The 21889-nt window shown below is 40.8% G+C and overlaps 1 protein-coding gene across 12 annotated transcripts in view; it reads right to left on the bottom strand.

Moving 5' to 3' along the window:
* Nucleotides 1-3937: 3937 nt before the first annotated feature.
* The window catches only part of MBNL2 (muscleblind like splicing regulator 2), a 108005-nt gene continuing 90053 nt past the window's right edge, over nt 3938-21889 (bottom strand). For all 12 annotated transcript variants that reach the window (XM_005493222.4, XM_014271422.3, XM_014271425.3 and 9 more), the window contains one exon: nt 3938-6884. In XM_005493222.4, coding sequence (XP_005493279.1) covers nt 6870-6884 — 15 coding nt within the window. In that variant the 3' untranslated portion in view covers nt 3938-6869. The remainder of the gene's footprint in view (nt 6885-21889) is intronic.

The raw sequence follows: 21889 nt of genomic DNA, 5'->3' as shown, positions 1-21889 counted from the left end.
AAGGAAATAAAATGAGAAGTCCCTTGCCACAGCAGGAATTGCCAGCATGCTTCTACTGCTGCCCAGAAGCACTTACCATGAATTCTGAGATAACAGCAGAAGAATGGGCAGTACCATCAGCCCAGGGACTTCCTCCAGTGATTGCTCCTGCAAAGTTCACACTCATTGAGGACTGCATTGATTTTCTATTAGAATAGTTCAATCTCATTTATTTCCTCTGGAATGGGTATAAAGTAGCCACTTTTAAGGTCAATAGAAAAGGAAAACCTTCTATCCAATTCTGCAGTTAGAAAGTCCACTGGAATCTGCTTAAGGCTGACCACATTTTTGCATGTGAGTTCTCTTTCACTTGTAGTTGCTTATGTAGCTTTTCTTTTGAGCCCATCTGGCTTGAGGAAGGACACAAAAATGGGACTCTTGCCTTTCATAATAATTTATCTTAAACCTAGAAATGAACGTGTAGGCATTACCAATGCGTGTCCAAGAACAGCTTGTTATCAAGACTTAGAGAAATTAAAGCAACATAACTAATTTGGTTAGAGTAGGGTACAGTCATTTCATATGTTAAACAGAGCAATTTATTTGCCTACAGGGACAGCCCATCCCATTGCAACTGCACTCAGCCTATGGTGTACTGATAACATCACACCTTCATTGGCACAATAACTGAATAATGTCCATGTGGAAGTTAAGCCTGAAGAAATCATATCACATCCTAAAGGGTTACAGTATTTTGTCACTCCTCCCTACAACATGGTAAAACATAAGAACTGCTTGAATTCCTGTAAATTTTGTTGTAAATTTTCATGAGTTTCTCAAGAATTTTGTGAACTCTCTAGCTTTACATCTGTGAGCACAGGAACACGTTAGGTGACATGAAAAAAATTTCTAGGTACCATAGTAGGAGAGAAAAGACTTAAATACACAAGCTGAACAGCCTCCAAATACCTACAGAGAAGATCAGGATTTTTAACTATCAGACAATTTCAGTCAATCTCATGATTTTGTGATTTCTTGTGCATGATGGGTGTTTAAAAAGCCATCAAAACCATTGTCCTTTGTGAAAACAGGCAAGATTCATTGACTAAAGTAATCTAAGGTGTTGTAGAGTATGAGACACCTGCATGGGGCTGGCAGACTTAAGTTAACATACTCACCCAGACCTGTGCTTCTCCATAGCAGCAGCTTTAGGCCAAGTGGGTACTCTGCAGTGCCCCATCTGAGACCCCACAGCTACAGACAGAAATCTGGATCCCACTCTAGCAGTTTTCCAAGTGTGAAAAACTTGCCCACTCACAGTCCTGAGCTGTGCTGTAAGCTACCAACTTCAGCATCTCTGGATGTGTTCCACTGGCATTCAGTGCAGTGGCTACAACCATAAACCAAGGAAGTAAAAGCACTTCCTCCTTCTAGCCCTGTGTGAAAAGGAGAGGCAGCCATGGCAAATGTAAACACAGCTCAGGCTTAGCACGGGCAGCACCTGCATGGCCATCCCTGGGGGCTGTTTCTACAAGGTGAACCTCACACCACTGTGGTCACCCTCGCCACCTCCACATCCTGGCATCTCTTTGGTCTGGTGGCCCTCTGAGGAACCACACAGGCCACACCTTGACTGCTTTGTGACAATTAAGGCTAAGGAAGACAGTCACCAGAATTTGTTTTCCTTAAAAGTAGTATCCAAATCCAGTCCTTTGAAGATGAGAGAAGCAGGGCGTCTTTCCTGTAGTGATTTTCCTAAATCATAAAGACAAGTGTCTTCCTCACATTGCAAGGAGCCTTGATGGGAATAATGCAACTGCAACCCAGCATTGAGTAAGCAGCTCACACCAATACCTTCCTTTCACATTTCTTTGTATTGCACTTTTCCCCCTGTTACAGCAGAAGGTATTTTCATGTAATTAAACATGTAATTTATTTTTGACAATTTCTATGGTTTTTATAATTACCAAATTAGAAGACTAACACTTTAGAATAAATTTCCATAATTTATCCATTCACAGATAATCAAACTATCTATTGCATACCTTTATGCTTGAATATATTACATACCAGCAACAATGCAACAGCTGAGGTGATTTTACTCTCACACACACCCACTCCAGCAATAAACATCATCCTGACCCATGTAAAAAAGCCTCCAGAACTGTCAATTATATGACATTAAAAAGGCAGGCTACAGGACAAAAGGCTTGGCTAGAGAACTGATTGCAGACATAAAGAGCATGGTATGCTCAGATGACCATACGATCAGATGCCAAGGAAGGTGTTCAGCAATTCCAGGCGAGGTATTTCTTTTGGTCCCACGAATTCATGCAATAAGTGTCAGTAGCAGGAGATTCAATGCCTGCACTGTTGAGCAGCCTTGCTCATCAATCCTTTTATCTTTTGTCACCGAGAGTACAGAAATGTTGGGTTGCTCCTGAGCTCTCTTCTGGAGTGAAACAACTCTTTTGGAAAGAAAACCCAGTTGCTGTTTTAGTAGCTTGCTCAAGAGTCACTCCCAAAGAGCAGCACGAACAAGGTTCAACCAGTCTTGGCTTCTTCTGCTGGATGCAAACATGCATAACTATCCCAGCAGTCTCTGATCCCTCAAATGTCACATCCCCTTTTGTTCCATGCTTTTAATTCCAGTGGATTGCGAGAACACCCCAGTGCTCAGATTACTTCGGATTTTTGAACTGACAACCAAACAAAACATAGAGAATAAGTCTTATGGCAATGGCTACCTCACGTGGGGCCAGGGGAGGGGCATGGCAAAGGGGAAAACCAAAGGTTTCTAAAGGCTGTTCTCTAGAAGTAGCATGCTCCATTTTGGAAACTCTGATGTTATCTGAAGGGGGGCCGCTCTGCACATGGACACATACAGACACTGTGGGTTTGCTGTGGCCCCCGAAGGCTCACAGTGTCCATGAGCACTTCTCCAATGCCAAGAAAGTGTCAAAGTTGACAAGAAACAAAGCAGCTTTTAGACAAGAAAAGCGACCCTTCTTGGCAGCTGACAACTGTCCAGGGTGGGGTTTAACATAAGAAAGTGTCAACAGACAGGCTTCCCGCTCCTGAGTCATTAGGAGTTGAATTTTAATCATTTGCTGCTTCTGCTCTACAATGCCCTTGCAGTTCTCTAATGCTCCAATCCTTCCCTGTCCCTGCAAGTCATCCTATTTCTCCTCTCCATCCCACATACTCATTCTCAGCAGGCTTCTGGCTCAGTATGCCTGTGATACATCCAAAAGGACTGGTTGACCTGGTGGTTTTCCTCATCACTTGTGACTTTGGGCTCGTTTCAAACCAGCCTTGTGCTGATGAAGCGTAGACAACTTTATGACACAAACTCTTCTTGATTCTGCAGGATTGTATTTCCTTTCTTTAAAAGCATTAAAAAAAAATAAATCAGAGAAGGCAGTGTGAAGTAACCACAGAGCTGCCAGCCAGAGTGTTTAATTTAATCCCTCCTCTGTCACTAGTTTGCCATGCAATCCCTGCCTGTGGGTACAAAACTCCTCTGTGACACTGCTCTCTCCAGAGGAACTAGCAGATAACAGGGATTATCTGGGGCTGTAACACTCTTCAAGATGTAGGAAAGAAAAGAAGATGCAAAGGAGGTGCCACCAAAAAAATGCCACAATGGTCAGGCAATTGTGAGCCAGCCCCTGGGATAACCAGTGCCTGGTCTGCACCCCGGCATGCACGGGTGGGCGGGAAGGGCTCGGGATGGCTGTTGGAGGCGTGTGGTGCAAGAGAAGGGCATGGGCTTCCTCACACAGCATCCGCATGTCCTGCACCTGGGGATTGCACTTAAGGGTTTGTTACCTGAACAAGCAATTAAGGAAAAAATAAAATTAAAGTAATACATACCTTTTAAAGATTCCTATTTTTCATTATCCCAGGCCCCTCTTCCCAGAGCGCGCCACAAGAAAGGATCGCCCCGACTCCGCTCTCATTTTAAAATGCTTCTTTTTATTTCAGTGGTTGTACATTGGGTGAATGAATTTAACGTCACAACAGAAATAGAATGGCTATTTAACAGACCACTAGTAATTATATATGCTGGAAAAGAGTGAATTGAGGGGTTTGTTTTAACTGTTACTGAAATATTCATTGTATGTGTCGTCAATTATGCTGGATGAGAGAGGCAAACAAAAAGGTATTTTGGTGAGGTGCTGTATCCTTTGAAGAAAATAAGCACTGAGACATCTCAAGTCACTTGAAACCATGTCCCAGCTACAGTATTTACTGTCTCTGTGTTGGCCCATCTCATGGTTCTTTTAGGGGGTTATATTTCTTCTTGTATTTTTTTAATTAAACAAAGCATTTAAAATTTAATCATTTTCATTAGACTTTTTTTTAAAATATAAACAAAGTTTTGGCAAATAATATTTATACAGAAAAATAGTTTTAGATCTTCCCAAATTTTGAAATAGTCTATAAAATTACTTTATAAATAAATAAAATGCAGAATCTGTTGTACACGTATTTGCACATCTCTGTAATTGCCTCCTTACTGTTAGCATAGGTTTGTACTTGTACAGTTTTCAGGAATATTACAAAGTCATAAAGTCGGAAAGTGGATCTCTTATTAAAAATACATTTTCTCTTTTTGTCTGTCAGTTTATCTGGATGAAAGACCTGATGTATCTGAAGCTTCGTCATCCATGGGCAAAAAATAGTAATATTGGATTAATTGTAAAAAACATAGAATAACAGTAATTTTGAAACATAAAAAGTTCACACAAAATGATGTCTTGAAGAGTTATCTACATAAAATATTTAAACATGGATAATTTACCATTTAGTATTATACAATAAGCTACCCAAATGCCTAAATTAACTATTATAAAAAAATAAAAACAACTTTGACAGATATAGGCAAGTTGCAGTGTCAACTACCTAGTTATAATGACTGAGAAAGTCTACAAATATTAGTGTTTTAATAGTATATAATGGTGATACCTTAACTGCTAAATAACAAGTTAAGATACATTATTTTTCCACAAATTAAACTAACGCAACGTTACAAGCACTATGTTAATTTTACAACCAAATTGTGATTATTTGTTTTTCTTTCGGATGATCAAATCTCCAGCTTTATATATAAATAGATAGTAATTAGACATCGGACAAACAAGATTTAGCCTGGAAAATAATTTCCTAGACAAATAATAATATGGTTAGTGCCTTCAGTCGTTCAGAACAGGCAGTGCTGCCAAAGTTTAAAATAGTTTACAATCAGTCTGAAGAGGTTAAGTTAAAATACTGCAATCACTAGTAATGTCCACATAGAAAACTTATGCTGCAAACAATTATACATAATATCCACTTATAACAGCTGTCTTGTTTTTTCAAACAATAATTTAAAAACTATGTCATTTATGTGATACATGTGCAACATATAAAATGTGAAATATGAAATATTTGGTACAATAGTGCTTGAAACAAATCTCAAATCAAACAAATGAAATTTTAATTATACATATATAATTACCTTGTAAATGAACAAAGTATTTAAAAAAGTAAACAACATTAAAATCTGCTTCATCCATATATATGTATGTATGTATATATAACATGTATATAATTGTATTAAAGATATCTTCATACTTTTGTGACATAAAATATGTTTTTAAAGGAAAACAATTAAAAGAACTAATTTTTCTCCACTCTAATCTGGTTACAATCTTATAATCCAATTAAAAAAATGCAAATACAGTAATGATTTATTAAACTGAATCTCATTCTACATTCTTAGTGTTCAGTTAATAGCCTAGATTAAAGTCACCTATGAAGTCTCAGTGACTCAACTGAATTTTAATTAAATTAGAGTATCATACAATCTCTTAATCTACAGCCTTTTTTTTGCCTTTTCTTTTGTTAGTTTGGTCTTGGTTTTTTTTGTTTTGTTTGATTTTACACTTCCAGAAATTACTTCTTAACAGCTTGGATCTTTTTGGTAACCTGACTACGAGTTTCAAAGATTATTCACGTCCGATGAGATTTGACTGTTGGCATCAGGCTCACTTTCATCAAGTCTGATGTGACAAAATTTAGGCACTTCTGCAAAGTCTATTTTAAAAACATTATAAATATACTCGTAAAATAATATTCTCAAGACTCTGTTCTTTTGGGGATTGAAAGGGGTATGAAGTTCATACTGTGCAAAATTTTTAAAATTTTCTTCTGCTATTCTGCTATGATTCAAATGCAACTTCTCCATACAAGTCAAACACCAACCATGTGCATCTAAAGACTTTGTGCTTTACTTTGGACTTCTGGCTAAAAATATCAGATTGGCAGGATGATGTGCAGGACACCGGGCTGCGTTTCATCTCTTCTGTCTTGGAATCAACTCACCAAGGGAGCAAAACCAAGATTTTTTTTTTAACTGAGAAGAAAACCCCGAATCATAGTTTGGGTGAAAATTAAACCTGCAACTGGGGAAAGTTTTTAGTCAATGCAATTCAATTATTGCTGAGCTCGAAAGATTCATAAACGTGGAATCTCACGAGACGAACTGATCTGGACCATTTTCGTTAGGTGTAGTTATGGAGAAACGACAATATTTGCAATAATTAAACTATGCTTAGAAAACCTTTAAAACTAAATGTTATTCTTTATGTCTTGAAACATCACAGCTGGTATCAGGTAGTTAACTATTTTAGGTTGGAGTATAGTAAGCATACCATATTTAATATTCATATATGACATAGCAGCACTAGCTTTTTTGAGTTTTTGATTTGTCCATAAGAACAAATTCTTGACTTAGCATGCAGTTTGTGGCAACTCTAGAGAGGAGGAGACGGGGTAGTATGTACAGTAGCCGTGCTTGGCCGTCCGCAGGGAGGCTTCGTGACACTCCGTCCCGCTCCTGCCGGCTATTTCAGGATTATCTGTGGAGAGAAAGGGAAAGCGTGATCGCGCTTTTAGGTGACGTGGGGACAGCAGTGCACCCAGCCGGCCTGTGCTGGCCTAACTGGGCTCAGGCACAGCTCTCACAGGACAGCGTCCCGTGTGGGATAGCGTGCTGTGTGGGACAGCATTACACGTGGGACAGTGTCCCATGTGGGAGAGCACCCTGTGTGGGAAAATGTCCCCTGTGGGACAGTGCCTTGTGTGGGATAGCGTCCCATGTGGGACAGTGCCTTGTGTGGGAAAACGTCCCCTGTGGGACAGTGCCCCGTGTGGGACAGTCCCTTGTGTGGGAAAACTTCCCCCTAGGACAGCATCCCGTGCAGGAAAATGTCCCCTGTGGGACAGCATCCTGTGTGGGACAGTACCCAATGTGGGACAGTGCCTCATGTGGGACAATGTCCCCTGTGGGACAGCATCCCATGTGGGAAAACGTGCCCTGTGGGACAGTGTCCTGTGTCCTCAGGCTGCCTGTGAGGCGTTTGTGTCTCACACACCCGGTGTCATCCCGTGCACACGTGTGAGAACACGCAGAGGGGGAACTTCATGTGTCAGAATCCTGGAGGGCAGTGCTGCACCCAGGGCCTGGCCGTAGGTGGGTGTGCACTCTCAGTGCCCTATCAGTGGAGGTGGAAGCCCTGCACCTCCCAGAGAAGCTCAAAGTGCATCTGCACCTGGGGCCATTCTCAGCTCCACTGTGCTCCCAGAAAGTCAGGAATGACCAGGGGAAACAGTGGAGGCAGGGCTCCTTGCCACTAACAAGCAAAAAGATGTACTGGCCTGGGTGTTTTCACGAAGCAAAAGTGTCTTTTCAATGCACTTCTAGCATTGCTAGCATGCTTATTCTCTAAAAAAATTAACCGCAGATCAGTGAATTTGAGAGGTTTTATCACGCTTCCTTATGGCAAGGATTCCAGGGGGAATACTGTAGTGGTAACTCTGTGCACCTAACTAGTCACTAACCTTGCTGTTTTACCTTCATGGTGTCTCAAATGGAGAGTGAAAAAATCATTTTACAGGTGTATTTTACTTGTGCTTCCAATATTGCAAAGGTTAAATGCACAGTGTGCTCAGCAACCAACTCCACCTGCTCACAGTATTGGAAAATGGTTCAGATTTCCATCACCTGCCTGAAATGGCTGTCAGTGAAAGTGATATCAAAAGGCAGAAGTTTGATCTTTTATCACACCATTGCTATCCTGTGCTCCAGACTTAAACACAAGTCAAGGAATTAAGAGTGTATTGCCTGCTCTTCCTGCTTCATTTGGCACTTGGCGTGTTTTTAAGCTGTATCTGCAGGTGGCATGCAAGGTAGTCATGACAGCACTTGGACCTACTTGTGTATTATGAAGCTAGACCACTGCTTAATGCAATATTTATATTAAAAGGGGAGAAAGAGGTGTTTGGAAAGTAACTTAAGCAACATACTACCTCTGACATACACACCACTGAAAAGAAACACACTTGGCTCTGCGTGGCAGGCGCTCGTCCCAGTCCCCTGCCCAGCACCCCACTGCTCCTCACAGCTTCACTGCCTCTCTCCCTGTACACAAGCACCATCTCCCTGACCCCAGTGACCTTGCCAGCAAGCCAAAAAGCCATCTTTGATTGCCATCAGCTCTGGAAATCTGGTGACACGTGAGGCCCCATTGTAATGACACTGTACAAACACCTGCTGCTCCAAAGGACTTAACATCTAAATACATCATGCACACAACAAGAACATATATTTTTAATGAACTTCCACCCATTGTGAGTTTGTTAGCTTATCGCCTATCTTCTGTTTCCTTTTGAAATAACAAAGAAATACCTTTGCTCAAATAATAAAGCCCTCTCTGTGATAACCCTGGTTCAGCTCCAGCACAGTGATTTGACAATACATATAAAGAACACAGCCATGCTGAAAATAAGAAATTACCAAGATTTTCAGCACTAGTATTTTTAGCATGTTACAACCCAACATTAATGTAATTAATAAAGCAGCTTTAGCTACAGTGGGTTAGCCATAATCACACAAGTGTATTTAAAAGATCCTAAGGTCTCATTTAATAGGACATAACCTGAAACTTACTCAGTAAGTTTCTTACTCAGTAAAATCTCAGAATTTCAGCACTGCAGCTGACTACATCATCTGCCAACTCTTGAGGGGATAAACTTGAATTTCCTATAGCTTTTTTTCCTTGAGTACAGGGAGACAGGTAACCTCCTTCTGCCAAGATTACTTTGGTCAAACAGTCCCACAAGACCGATGTTCACAGTTCCCCCAAAATGTGTGACAGAGAAGGCAGAGGGCCTAATCTCAGGCTGCTTCTCAGGAAAATGGTAGGACTATTCCTGGAACTGTGATTAACCCAAGTGCCTCTCATCCTGCTGTGGACCGTCCAGGCAGGACAGAGGGGTCCTGGGTAATGTGGAAGAGCAGAGACCCCTTCTCTTCCCTGCCCTGGTGAGTGGCAAAGCCCAAGGTAAGGACTCCACTGCTGTGTCCCTATTCCTGCCTTTTCTCTCCTCCTGTCACAACTCAGGAGAACAGCGAAGACAATGTGAGCACTTTCTTTTCTGGGCAAGCATGTCCTGCTTATGGGCTGCAGGTGCCAGAGGAGCAGCTGGAGCTGTCACTGCCATGCCTCCCCTGCTGCCAGTGGCTGTGGAGCTGCTCCCACCGCATCGTCCTCGATGTGCCGCCCCTTGTACAAGGGCCGTAACTAGGGCATGCTGCACCCAGCTATTTCTAGTACACGTAGGAGTCCTCCTAGGAAAAAACCCTCAAGTGTCTCCTTCAGAACAAGCTTCTCCAGTGCAGCATCACAGAACTGAGGAGCTACATTTCTTTTTTAACCTTAGCCACAAAATGTAAAACGTCTCCCGTAGTCTTTAATTGCATGTTCACACCCTATTTCTCAAAAGATATCACAACTCTGCCACAGCTACATACACAGGCATCAGCTTCTGCCACTGGTTTTTTTTTTCGCTGTGTCTGACAGAGAAACATGAAATGCTAAACTACTTTACATGGGAAACACACTGTGAACCTGTCCTGTTTAATCTACAAATGAAGTAATAAACTGTGATGGAAGGCAGAGGTTATCTAAGTCTGCATCGCTGCTAATTGCTCCATCACTTGCATGCTGAAAAAGGAGAAGCTGTACTGGAGAAGGAGCATCCCTGCAAACACTTTCTACAGAGTCTGCACTCCCTTGTTACTTGCAAATAGGTCCAGCCATCTTCATGTTCACTACTCTTTGAAGAATTACATCTCAAATGCACATATATATGACTTGTCATATTTGCTCTGGTACTATTATAACATTATACTTCACAGCAACAGGATGCAATGTCATGACACTTTTACTACAGTATATATAAGAAAAAACCCTGAAAAACAAGACTATAAAAAGACAGGTCAAGCATGGGAATGCATTTTCTCCTGCTCTGAATGGTTAAGAACCACAGGTGTGGATACAGACATGCCAGAAAACACACCTTCTGCTGCTGCAGTAAAAGATCTAATAAGAAGACAAATTCCAGCATAAGCAAAATGGCTGGGCACTTAGAGCCTTGCATAGTACTTCACAGAAGATTTAATAACAGAAAAGAGCATTTTTTTGAGGTAATCACAGACAAAAGGTACCCTCTCCATCATATTCTTTCTTGGCACATGTTTGAAGTGGCAGAAAGCTGTCTACCCTTTAGATTAAAATCATTCACACTGTGCCAATGACAGTTAACAGACCTCACTGAAACGAGTAATACAAGTGAAACTAAATTTCTGCAAACTACTTTCTAAACTCACTACTCAAAATTTTCCAGCTCTTTAGATGTGACATTTTCAGCTCCTAAATGTCAAGACTTTCTCTCCTACCAGTGCATGCCTCTCTTAGACCTTTACCTTCAGGACTTCTGAGTGATCATAGTGGTCATTAAGCCCCTTGTGCAACACAGAACATCCCAAAATTCAGGGCTGCTCATAAGGGTGGTACAGTTCTGCAGTGTCATTCAGGGGAATGACAACCAAGAGAGCTATTACTGCCAATGGTTTCAGCTTCTCACCAACTACCAGTGCAGATAAATTGATTTGGGAGTTCCCCAAACCTGGCAAAGGTGGCTGTGATCAGTCATTGTCTCAAGACTCAAAAAGTAATATTGAAAGTCTTTTTAAATTAAAGTAGAAATTCCATTTTTGTGAACTCTTTTCTGACATCCAGGTTACTGCTTTACTTGATACAGTTCATAGAATTGACCAAATTACAGAGAATCGTGACTAGATTCTAGGAATTACAAGAACACTGTTTGGCTTGAGATTTTCTGTTTTGAAGCTACAATTCACAAAGCCTCTTTATAGTCTCTGACTTAAATGCATTTTCCAGTTCCAGATGTATTATACAATGATGAATACAGAAAATTTACCATTCTGCATGAATTCAGTGTACACGAACTCTTGTTCAACTAAAGACCTGTCACAGTGGATCAGCTGGAAAACATGACTTTGCATCTACCACTGACATGTTTCTTTTCCAGAAGTTTTCAAATTATTACTCCAAAATACACTGTGCTTTATAAGCCCTAATATTTTAAGAAGATGTTAAGATTGCTTTTGATCTTCACACTACAAAGCACTTACCCCTCCAAAAATTAACTCAGACATAGCAAACATTCTGGTCTGCCCAGCCTTCCATTTTGAAAGCAATGTAGTAACAGGAGTTTCTTGTAAACAGGATTTATCTCAGAGCATTTCAGACATGAATGTCTCAGCCAGTCACCCATTTTACATCTTCCTAGGCTACCTCAGGCAACTTATTTTAGCATGAGACAGATTATCAACTCATGATGCTTTTTTGCCCTCCACCAAACGAGAGGCTGTGGTGAACAGTTCGCACCAAGGTATTTAACTTTTGAACACCTGGGTCAGGATAGATGAACCTTTCCACAGTGACATTTTCTGTTTGCATGTTTTTCACACGAGTAGCAGACTGGTCAGATATAGCTGGGGTATACATTAAAAATGACAGATATTTTCAGACAGCCGGCTCATATCAGGCTGTCTCATAACTTCTCCCTCTTTCTAAAAATAAAAGCAACACCAAGTATTTCTTCCTTATGACAAGGAACCCAAGACTATTTCTATTTCCCCATGCCTTTGGGAAATGCCTCCATGTCTTTATTTTTCATTTTCTCTTAGAATGTTCTCTTGTGGTATGTGTCTTGCTCCTTTTCTTCAAAATACACAACTTTTTTTTCTTTTCTTTTTTTTTTAATTAGTAGTGGAGAAATATGAGTAAATGCTCAGACACTTACTGAAAGTAATCCCTATTGTATCAGTTATGCCTGGTCTTATTTAATTTTTACATAGCCTTACAGATGGACTTTTCCCCCTCCTTTTCCCCAGAAATTCTGCAGCAGCACCTCCGTGGAGCACCATCCCAAACATTTTATTTGCCCACACCAGGGATCACACCAACACTGTCCCATGGAATAGGTTTTGTTCCTGTCTCAACCACTGACAGCTGAGCCAGCTCCAATTCTTGCTTGCATTAAATGCAGCCTGGACTTTTCCTTTGCTACTCTTTCTCCCCTGAAACCTTGTTCTCATTTCCAGCATATTATCATTTAATGGATATGTGCTTTGTTTTATTCACTAACCATGGTCCTCTCTTCAATCCAGGGCTGAAGGAGGATTTTCTCTTATTGCTTTTTCATTAATCCAGTTCAGCCCCAATATATTTGTCTACTTTGTTCATCAATAAGATGACCTCTGATTTGTACACAGCCAGTGAGATGTCTGGGCCACAGATGGCTGCCTGCCCAGACAGGGTCTAATATGGGGGCATCAGGTGTTTCCTGAGGGATGGAGGTCCTATTTCCTTGGCTTTCTCATAGCCCATTCCCTCACATGGTAATTCTGGTGCCCTGTGCCATCCTCTCTTCTCTTCCCTAAATTTGAGTGTGCCCAGTTTTGCCTGTCCCATATGTTAATGACATGCCTCTGGAAATGGCTGAGGGTCAGATGTCCATGCTGAAGTGGACACATCTGCTCGCACATTTTCATTCCATCAGGCACAAGCTGTTGGCCATTAGAGTGTCATAAAGCTGACAAAGACCTTGTCTGAATCCAGCTCTTCATGATGAGCTAAAAAAAAAAATTCAAGGCAATTATGGGATCCCAAAGGGTTCAAGGGCTCAGCCAGCACCATTTTTCTCTTTTAATTGTCACAAGGTCCTGAGAGAAGAGACCAAAGCCACTTGTGCTGCCAACTCCTTAGCTTGCTTATGAGCTTCAATAGGTATTTACTCAAGTAATAATGTACAATATTTAAGTTCAATTTAATAAGTATTTACTCACTCTGGAGAAACAGAGGATTACTTGGTTTAGAAATGAAAGCAATCTGGCTTTATTTATTCTTCTTTAAAGTAATAAATAATGCAGTGCTAAAAATTGATCATAACATACGCTAATATATTCTACCAAAATCTATTTTTAACTCATTGCAGAGGCAGCAGACAGACTATATAGAAGTGAGAAAACCACTGCTGTAGTATTTTAGGAGCACCCATGCAGTGGCTGTTTTGGATAGCCACTCAATTTTACCTCCCAGCAGGTCTGAGCTACTGCAATAATCTGTATTTTTCATTTCCTACTTTTAGGTCATTTTCCTCCTCTTCTTGAATTTTAGAAACTACCAGAATAGGCTTGCCCAGAGAAACAGAGAGCACAAATGAGTGAAAGCCAAGCACAAGTTGTGCATTGTCCACAAGTTGTGCATTATCTGTGGAAGCGCCCATATTTCTCTTGCAGGAGTGTTACTTCTCCACCCTGACATCCTCACTTAGCCTTTTTTTTAACAAAACCTGCTTTGCACTTTCCTTTTAGACACCAAGCATGCCCACACTATGCAACATGAGGCTGCCAATACACATACAGCATCCTTTTCAGGCAAAGGCACTACTGCAAACAGAGCACAGCTGGCATGTCTGCAGTTATCACCACTCTGAAACTCCTCCTCTCCCAAAACCTGGCACTCCAGTTCAGACTCCCTTCTGAGAGCAAGAGACAACATACAGAACTAAACTTGAACACAGAAAAGGACCAAATTTATGTTGATCAAGGTTACTCATAAGACCTTGAATCGGTTTTATAAAACTCACTATACTTATAACTTCTCTGAGGAAGCCTTAACCTTCCTGACTTTTGACTACTTACCACTTCCTTAATTTTCTGCTTATCTGATTACTCTCACATAAACAGCCGTGCATACCAGTGTGTGCCATGGCAGGTAATATTGCACCAAAAATGAAGTCAGGCAACTCAGCAAAGTTTTGTATCCAGCTGAAAGTCACAACAGATACAATGAACAAAACTAAATATATAGATGTTTCCAGTGCAGCCTCCTGCACACTCAAAGGCAAAGACTGGCATTTCTAGTAGGCAATAAATCATACACCAAGATAAAAATATGATCTTTGCTTAATTCAAGGGAAAGTACTTGGAGCACCTAGAGATGTCCAGATGCAATTATTTTAAAGGACAGGATCCCAGACAAGTACATCTGAAGATCCACACTGCTCTGTGTTAAAATTTTATGATGGAAAAACCCAGATTCACATGGAGCTGCATGTATAAACCACGAAACAAACTCATTTTCCCCCAAATGCCTACAAAATTGGTGGACCTCAGAAATAATTTTCTATGTTTAAATAATAAATATATGCCCCAAAAGACTTTTACTCCACTTGTCAAAGCATCAGTTGTTGAATAATTGAATGCAAGAACATAAAAAGAGATTATCATATCAAACATCAACATTTTTTCTTTAAATTTCTGTAACAGGGAAGGGAAATCTGTTTTGGTTTTTGTTATATAAAAGAATGAAGCCTTTGCTTACTGCTGATGTTGTGTGACACTGCCATCTAGCAGGATACCAGAGGAAGTCAGGTTTTAGTTCTATACAGGGGAGAGGGGTATGATGGGAGAATTTCTAAAAAACCCCAAAACAGAGCTGAGATTTTTCCATTTTTCCCCCTGGCTTCTTGTATATGAACACGCAATCTAAAGTTCCATATACAAGCCTGCTGGACCTTTATATAATCTACAAAGAAACAACATGCCATGTTAAGAGGCCAAAAAAATTATTAAAACAAAGACTCAGTAAAGTTTGCATGAAACTAAAATAGAGTTCCATTACGTTTTCCAGGGTAATATTTTAGTTTTGCTTCTCTCCTGCCTTAGAAAATAGTTTTGCCACTTATTTTGTACCATCAGTTGCTTCTAGGCAGTTCAAAAGATGCTTTCTTGACACTGTTCAAGATTTGCTGTGGGCTTTAATATTGGAAACTCTCACTTCTTGAGTCTGTGAGACCCAGCTACTTACCTCTGTCAGACGAAATAACTTGAGTGAGACGAGATTTGTGATTCTTGTGTGTCTAGCACGGAAGAAGCAGCAAGCAGTTTAAGTTTGTCCTTCCTACTATGATAAACTATTGCTATTTAAATATCTTCTCTAGAGAAATGATTCAAGGGTCACTTAGGTTTGTTTTTCCAGCCTGGTGCAGGTATAAAGCAAGATGGTCAATCCTTAGGTGGGCTCGCTAGATGCCCAGCACTGTTCTCCTCTGAGCTGGCTCCCTGAAAGTATTCCCTCTGAGAATGTGTCTGAAGATGGAACCTGTTCCTCTGTCTCCTTTTCTGGACTTTTCCAAGTCAGATTCAAATCACTCTTTCTGTTGTTGGAATGGAATTTTCTATTGGAGCATTTAACTTGGAACTTTATGGAATTTTTAGACCAAAACTTTCAGTCAGAAAAAAAAAATAAAACAAAACTAAAACGATTTAGATACTCATTATTCCCAGAAGAAGTGCTTTCCTACCTGTTCCCTCATTCCCTCAGAAACTGCAATTAAAGGTTTTCTATGAATTTTGCATAGGCTCTTATTTGTAATGTACTTGTATGCTGGCACTAAGCATGTAAATAACATTTGTTTTCACTGCCCACCTTCTTTCTCAAAAGCCTGCTTTTAAACAACAACAAAAATAGTCCATTTCCTACTATTTACCAGATTTTTCAATTCATTTTCTCAGCATATTGCTACTTTTCAGGTTTCCATGAGGAAGAAAGGGAACGTGAGGCAGTAAAAGCCTTGTCAGCAGTGCCATGGGCAGCTCTCTGCCCTGCCAGCCAGCCTCCTGGGTTACAGAGCAATGGAGAGGAAGCCCTGCTGGGGGACACCAAGGACTATTTGCACAAGGGAGCATCTGGCATGTCTGCTTTGTGCAGAAGGGGAGATCACCTCGAGTCAGTGCCCCCTCAGACATTCCGGTCTGAGAAGAATCTGCCTCCCTTGGGAGTGCTGCTGCCTTTGCAGGCACCTTGGCAAGGAGAGGGGCTCTGTTGCTGCATGTCCCAGCTCTGCTGCCTCCTGACAAAGCCACCACACATGCTATCCCAAATCCCAAAAGCTTGGCATGTTTGTATTTTACACTATTTTAACTAGTTTTTGAATTCTGGGGCAAATATTTTAATTGTCCTTTTGTTTGCGACACTCAAAACATAACTATTTTTATTTTTGCTTCATTGTATTCTAACAGATTTTGACAGAACTGAAGGCTACTGAATGATTTCATAATTAATATCTGCATAATTGCCACCTAATTCAGTGCAAATGCTGATGCATAATTTAAAGCAGCTGTGCCAGATAATCACAAGCCTTAGCATGAGACAGATCTTTTATTTCTTTTTAGACACAGGCTCTAAGTATTTAATTTTTCTTTTGGATATGCTTTTTACTATTTCCTTCTTGATAAAAGGTCATATAACCAGCAGAATAATGTCATGAAATAACATCTTTGAGCAGCATTCTCTATTATGCTATTTTTATACTATCAGTCTCTGCCCATTTTCATTGGTACAAAAAATAAAGCCATGAATTGTTCTGAACTGATGTGATGTAAGCAAGACTCACATTGCTTGGAATTTGGTATATGTCCTCTAATAACCAGGAGCTATGGAAACACTCACTGAACCTGAGGACACAGATTAGGACACAGGAATGCTGATGTCTTAACCCCCTGCCACTCTCACTGAGGTGACACAACCCAGTCAGTAAACCAGCACAGCCTGGAGATCCCTTCATGTGCTCACCAGCTGCAGGCTTGGGCCATGTGCTCACCAGGGGTTGATACCACTTGGGCTAAGGGCTATTGTCTCCTGCCTGTCATCCCACTGCAGTTCAGTTCAGAAGTAGGTGTGCAAATTTGTCTGTAGGTCCTGTGTTGCATCTGCCAATCTTGTGAAAATGTCTTGGGTAACACACACTTCCAAGGTTATCTTGGGACAATCTCAAACATCACCAGACACGTGTTTAGGCAACTGAACCAAGCCCTGTGAGACTTTTGAAGGACAAGCCAGGCTACTCTCCAGATTTCATCTGACTGGGCTGATAAACTTCACAGTCTACAATGGGTCCTTAAACTTGTATCTTGCATGTAGACACCCATTCTTAGATACCAACACTTAAGTGTCTTAATTTTGGGCTGAGTTCTAACCTTCTAATCCTTGTAGGACTCACCAAGATAAATAGATATAAATGGAACAGTAGTGAGGCTTTGTAATTTCGAAATTTAAAGCTCCCACAAGGAGTTGTTTGCCATTACTTAAAACTGAACTTCAGCCCCAAAAGTGAGAATAAGATCTCTCTCAAATAATGTCAGGATAAACCATCCTCTGTTAAATTACCTTTGGTGTGTAGGGTGGAGGAAGTCACATTTGACTGCATTTCCATTAATAGAAACATCCTTATCTCCAAATAGGCTCTATCTAATCTTTCCCCAAGTTTCTAATCCTGTATTTTCTCATAAAGTAAACAGCAAAACAAGAAGAAAAAAAACCCTTCCAAAATAATTTTCTTTAAGATCTATGACTTTTATATCATCCTGAAATTGCAGCACTGTACATTCTTAGCCTAAAAAACATTCAGTAAATATTGCTCTTTCCCTCTACAACCCCCTGAAAGGAGATGGTACCAAGGTGGGGATTGGTTTTTCTCCCAAATGACAAATGATAGGATGAGAGAAAATCACCTCAAGCTGTACCAGGGGAGGTTTAGATTGGATATTAGGCAACATTTCTTCATGGAAAGGGTTGTCAAGCACTGAAACCAAGCTCAAAGCAGTTACCATCCCTGGAGGTTTTTAAAAACTGCTGCACTTAGGGGCACGGTTTAGTGATGAACTTGGCAGTCCTGGGTTAACAGCTGAACTCAATGATCTCAGAGTTTTTTTCAAGCTAAATGATCCTGTCACTCTACCTGTGAGTGAAGCTCAGCAGGTAACAGTTTCCTTGCTTGCTTGAGTATTGCTAGGCCACTAGCTGAAGGAGTAACAAAAGCTTTGTTAAAGAATTCTGAAGTACATATTTACACACAAAGACTGCATTAATATTTTAAGCAGGACATCCTCCGTATCTGTCCACATGCATGCACTAGAGGGAGCTAGGACCAAACCTCTGTATTCACATCCTAACGCTGCTTCTCACCCTCTTTTCACCCAGTTTCAAACTTTGCTCCAAGAAAACGCTGTCAGCATCTCCAAACAACTGAACTGAAAGTTCATCAAGCGTCTGCTGCTGAATTGGGGTTAAGCAGCTGAGGCTTCAAGCCACATCCTGGCAGGAATGGCTGGAGCAATTGTGAAGAGCAGAAGAAGGAAAAGGGGAAGGGCCTTTTACCTCTGACCAGTCATGCTCCTGGACATGTACCTTTCCAGCTAGCTTTCACTGGAAAGCTGAAGTCCCCTCCCATCCATCCCCTCTCACCAGGTACTCAGCCTGGTAGCTGCAGTAAGTGGGGCATTTTGCAGCATCCTGTTTGCATTGCATTGCACCAAAGCAATTCTCTTCCCCTCTGAACTACACTGCAAGAAAATTATTTTTAAAACCTAACTTTTGTAAGTCAGAAAAAGCAAGGGATGCCAAATTTTCCATATGTTCTTAACTGGTGTCACCCTGCACAGATGTACACAATACAAACAGCCTTTAAGACTACACAATCTTCTCACGTGCCTCGTGCCACACATTGAACACACAATGCCCAGAGCTGCTGGCCAAGCATCACTGACAGTGTGTGCCAGTGCAGGTGTATTTTGAGTTCTTACTCATGTTATTTTCTGAAAGAAAGGATATACAGAAGACATGAGACACAGTGACTTATTTTTTCAAAACAGACACTGACAGCACATACTAAATAATTTACTGGACCCAACAGAGTTACTATGTTGTATTAGCCATCAGCTGAGACTCCATAACTTTTGGGATGTTGACTTTTCCCTTCCACTTGTGCTTCAAAGACACTGGGATGATCACACTCAGTCCCAGGAAGACCTGCAATCTTTCCCCAGGTCAGAATACTAAACCAAATGATATTAAGATAAATTATTAAGCCCTGCTGAAACTTTCTTTTCATGCCCAGAATTGAGAAGAAGCTGTGGGAGATGAAATGGAACAAGCTGAAGGCTGCAGGTTGTAAAAAAAACCATGGTAGAGACACTGGAAAGAGGGAACTGTACCTCACAGATATGTAAAGCAGCGTGGTACAGACTAGAAAAGGAAATTTTATCTGGTTGGGAATAAAAAAGTTCTTTTCTGAAATACTCAGGAGAGTTTAAACCCATACAACAGGACACAAAGAATGCCATGACCATGAACAAAGTCATGCTAATTACCAAGTTAATATCCTGCTCCTGCTATGTTTCTTGGGCTAAAGAAATACTGAGAATTTGAGCCACAGAGTTACTGTGGGGCTTTCCCAGCATTGTAGCTTTGTCTCCAATCTTAGGATGTTATAAATAAACAGAAAACTTGGAGTTCTGTCTCTTATAAAGAAGAATGAAATCCTACTGCTTTCTCTACTTTGAAATACATGGTTTTTTAACAGTAGCTTTTAAAGACTTGAAATGACTAAAACAAAGAGAGGAGAGAGAAAAAAGAAGACTGTGATGGCACAAGCTACAGAAACCAATAAGCTCCTGAGGTGGGACTACTCTCCTCCATGTGGAGTGGTGCAGAGCTTTGGTAGCACACCTACACTCATTCTACAGGCAAGGGACAGAGACAAGACTCTCCGGGACAACTTTCCCTGTCCTAACACAGACTTCCAGAAAAGCAGATGATCTAGATGCCAGACTTACAAATGGCTGAAATTTAAACAAGTGAAAACCCATCCTCCTGTTAAACCATGCATTAATTTCAGCATGGAATTGTATGTATACACACACACACACACATATGCAACTAGATAAATACAGACACTTTCTACAATTCCTGTTAAATTTAAAATGGTATAATCCTCCAATGCAAACAAAATCTGCACTGGGAAAGAAGGGGCTCTGCCTGCCATCCTGATGGATGAGGAAGAGCATTAAGGCACACCTTTGTCTTCTCAGGGGCACTAGTTACTTGCATGAAAGTGTTCCCACCTGCCTACTGGTCCTTTTGTAGGCACCCATGTATTTATTCTACCCTCAGCCCCAGTCAGCTCCTCTGGCACTCAGGGGTGCAGGTGGTGGAGCTGCCCCAGCTGCACTCCTGGGCTGGAGAGGGTCCCTGGCTCAACCTCTCCCCAAACCATCCCATTTTCTCTTAGCCCCTTAGCATCTTCAAGTCCCTGTGTCACCACTTTGAGATCATAAAACTACACTGGATACCACCAAACAATTTTCTGCTGTAGATACTGTTCTGGGAAGAACTGTGTAATGCACATTTTGCCTGCTGCACTTTCATCCTTAACCCCAGCATTTTTCACAAGCTAGCTCTCAGAAAAGTAAGCACAAAACAACAATTTTCTTTTGATGAAAATGCTAGAAGCAAAAACATCTCAATGTTGGCAAACGAACCTTAAAAAAACCCAAAGAAAATGGACTGGTTTGTATTTCTTTAAGAAAGTAGGATGTATTTCAGAGGTAGTATATTTTTCCTAAATTATTAAAAATAAACTCTTGCAGCAAGTTGTATTTTTCCATGAGATACCTCAATAGTTTTGGGAATGCCAGTAAAAAAAATAAACCTGTTAGTATATCATTATTAAGCAAAACATTTTCACATATTTCTTTCTAAGCCCTTGGTAAGTGGAGGGGAAGGAACCAACAGGACAGCATTTCTACTGGGTCTGTGACAGCTTGTCAATCTGTCCAGGAGCAACACAAGGAAAGATGATGGGGACATAGCCCTTTGGTTTCTTCTGAGCAAATCTGCTTGTTTGCTTTTCCATCTGACCTCTCAGAACCTGAGGGGAACACATCTCAGGTGGAAGTGCCTGAGTATGGTCCCAGAGCATGGGAAAAGCCAGAGTGATCCAACAGCTGTGCAAACTCCTCTCTTGGCACATCAGGGTGGGAACCACTCCAACAGAGGAGCCAAAGGTACACACCCAGGGCTGCAATAGATATGTCTTCCCTGGGAGTTAGGTCCTATAGGACCCAGCCAAAATGAAAACTGCCATTAACGTAAACTGCAGAAGAAGAGGAGCAAGTATTGTCTTTCCTAGCCTACCTCAGACAATAATCCTTGGGATTCTTTTTATCAGCATTCTTCCTTAGGGAAATGTAATTCCCAGGTTAAAGACACACTTTCAAATATGAAGCAGGCATAGTCATAAATATGTTCATTGCTGTTTTGATCACTAGTATTTACACAAAACATTCAAATTTTTTCCCAGCTGCCTTGTCCTGCTTGTGATTTTTTGACAGCTTCCATGCTTACAAATTAGTCACTTCCACATCTCATGGAGATAGCTACATTAACACACCTGAATGTTTGAAACCTGTGATGATCTTCCGTTTGAACTTAGGAGTTAATAATAGACTTTTGTAAGTAGTCCAGTGCTACGGTGATTCTAACTCCAGCTGGGTTAATTACACAATAATTAGGTACAAACATCGCAACACAAAACACAGCTACATCATTATTTGCAACAAATGTTAACTCTAAATAAGTGCAACCTG

The sequence above is a fragment of the Zonotrichia albicollis genome, chromosome 2 (genome assembly GCF_047830755.1).
Source record: "Zonotrichia albicollis isolate bZonAlb1 chromosome 2, bZonAlb1.hap1, whole genome shotgun sequence".
NCBI classification, from domain to species: Eukaryota; Metazoa; Chordata; class Aves; order Passeriformes; family Passerellidae; genus Zonotrichia; species Zonotrichia albicollis.
This window is presented reverse-complemented; position numbering and strand designations above follow the sequence as displayed.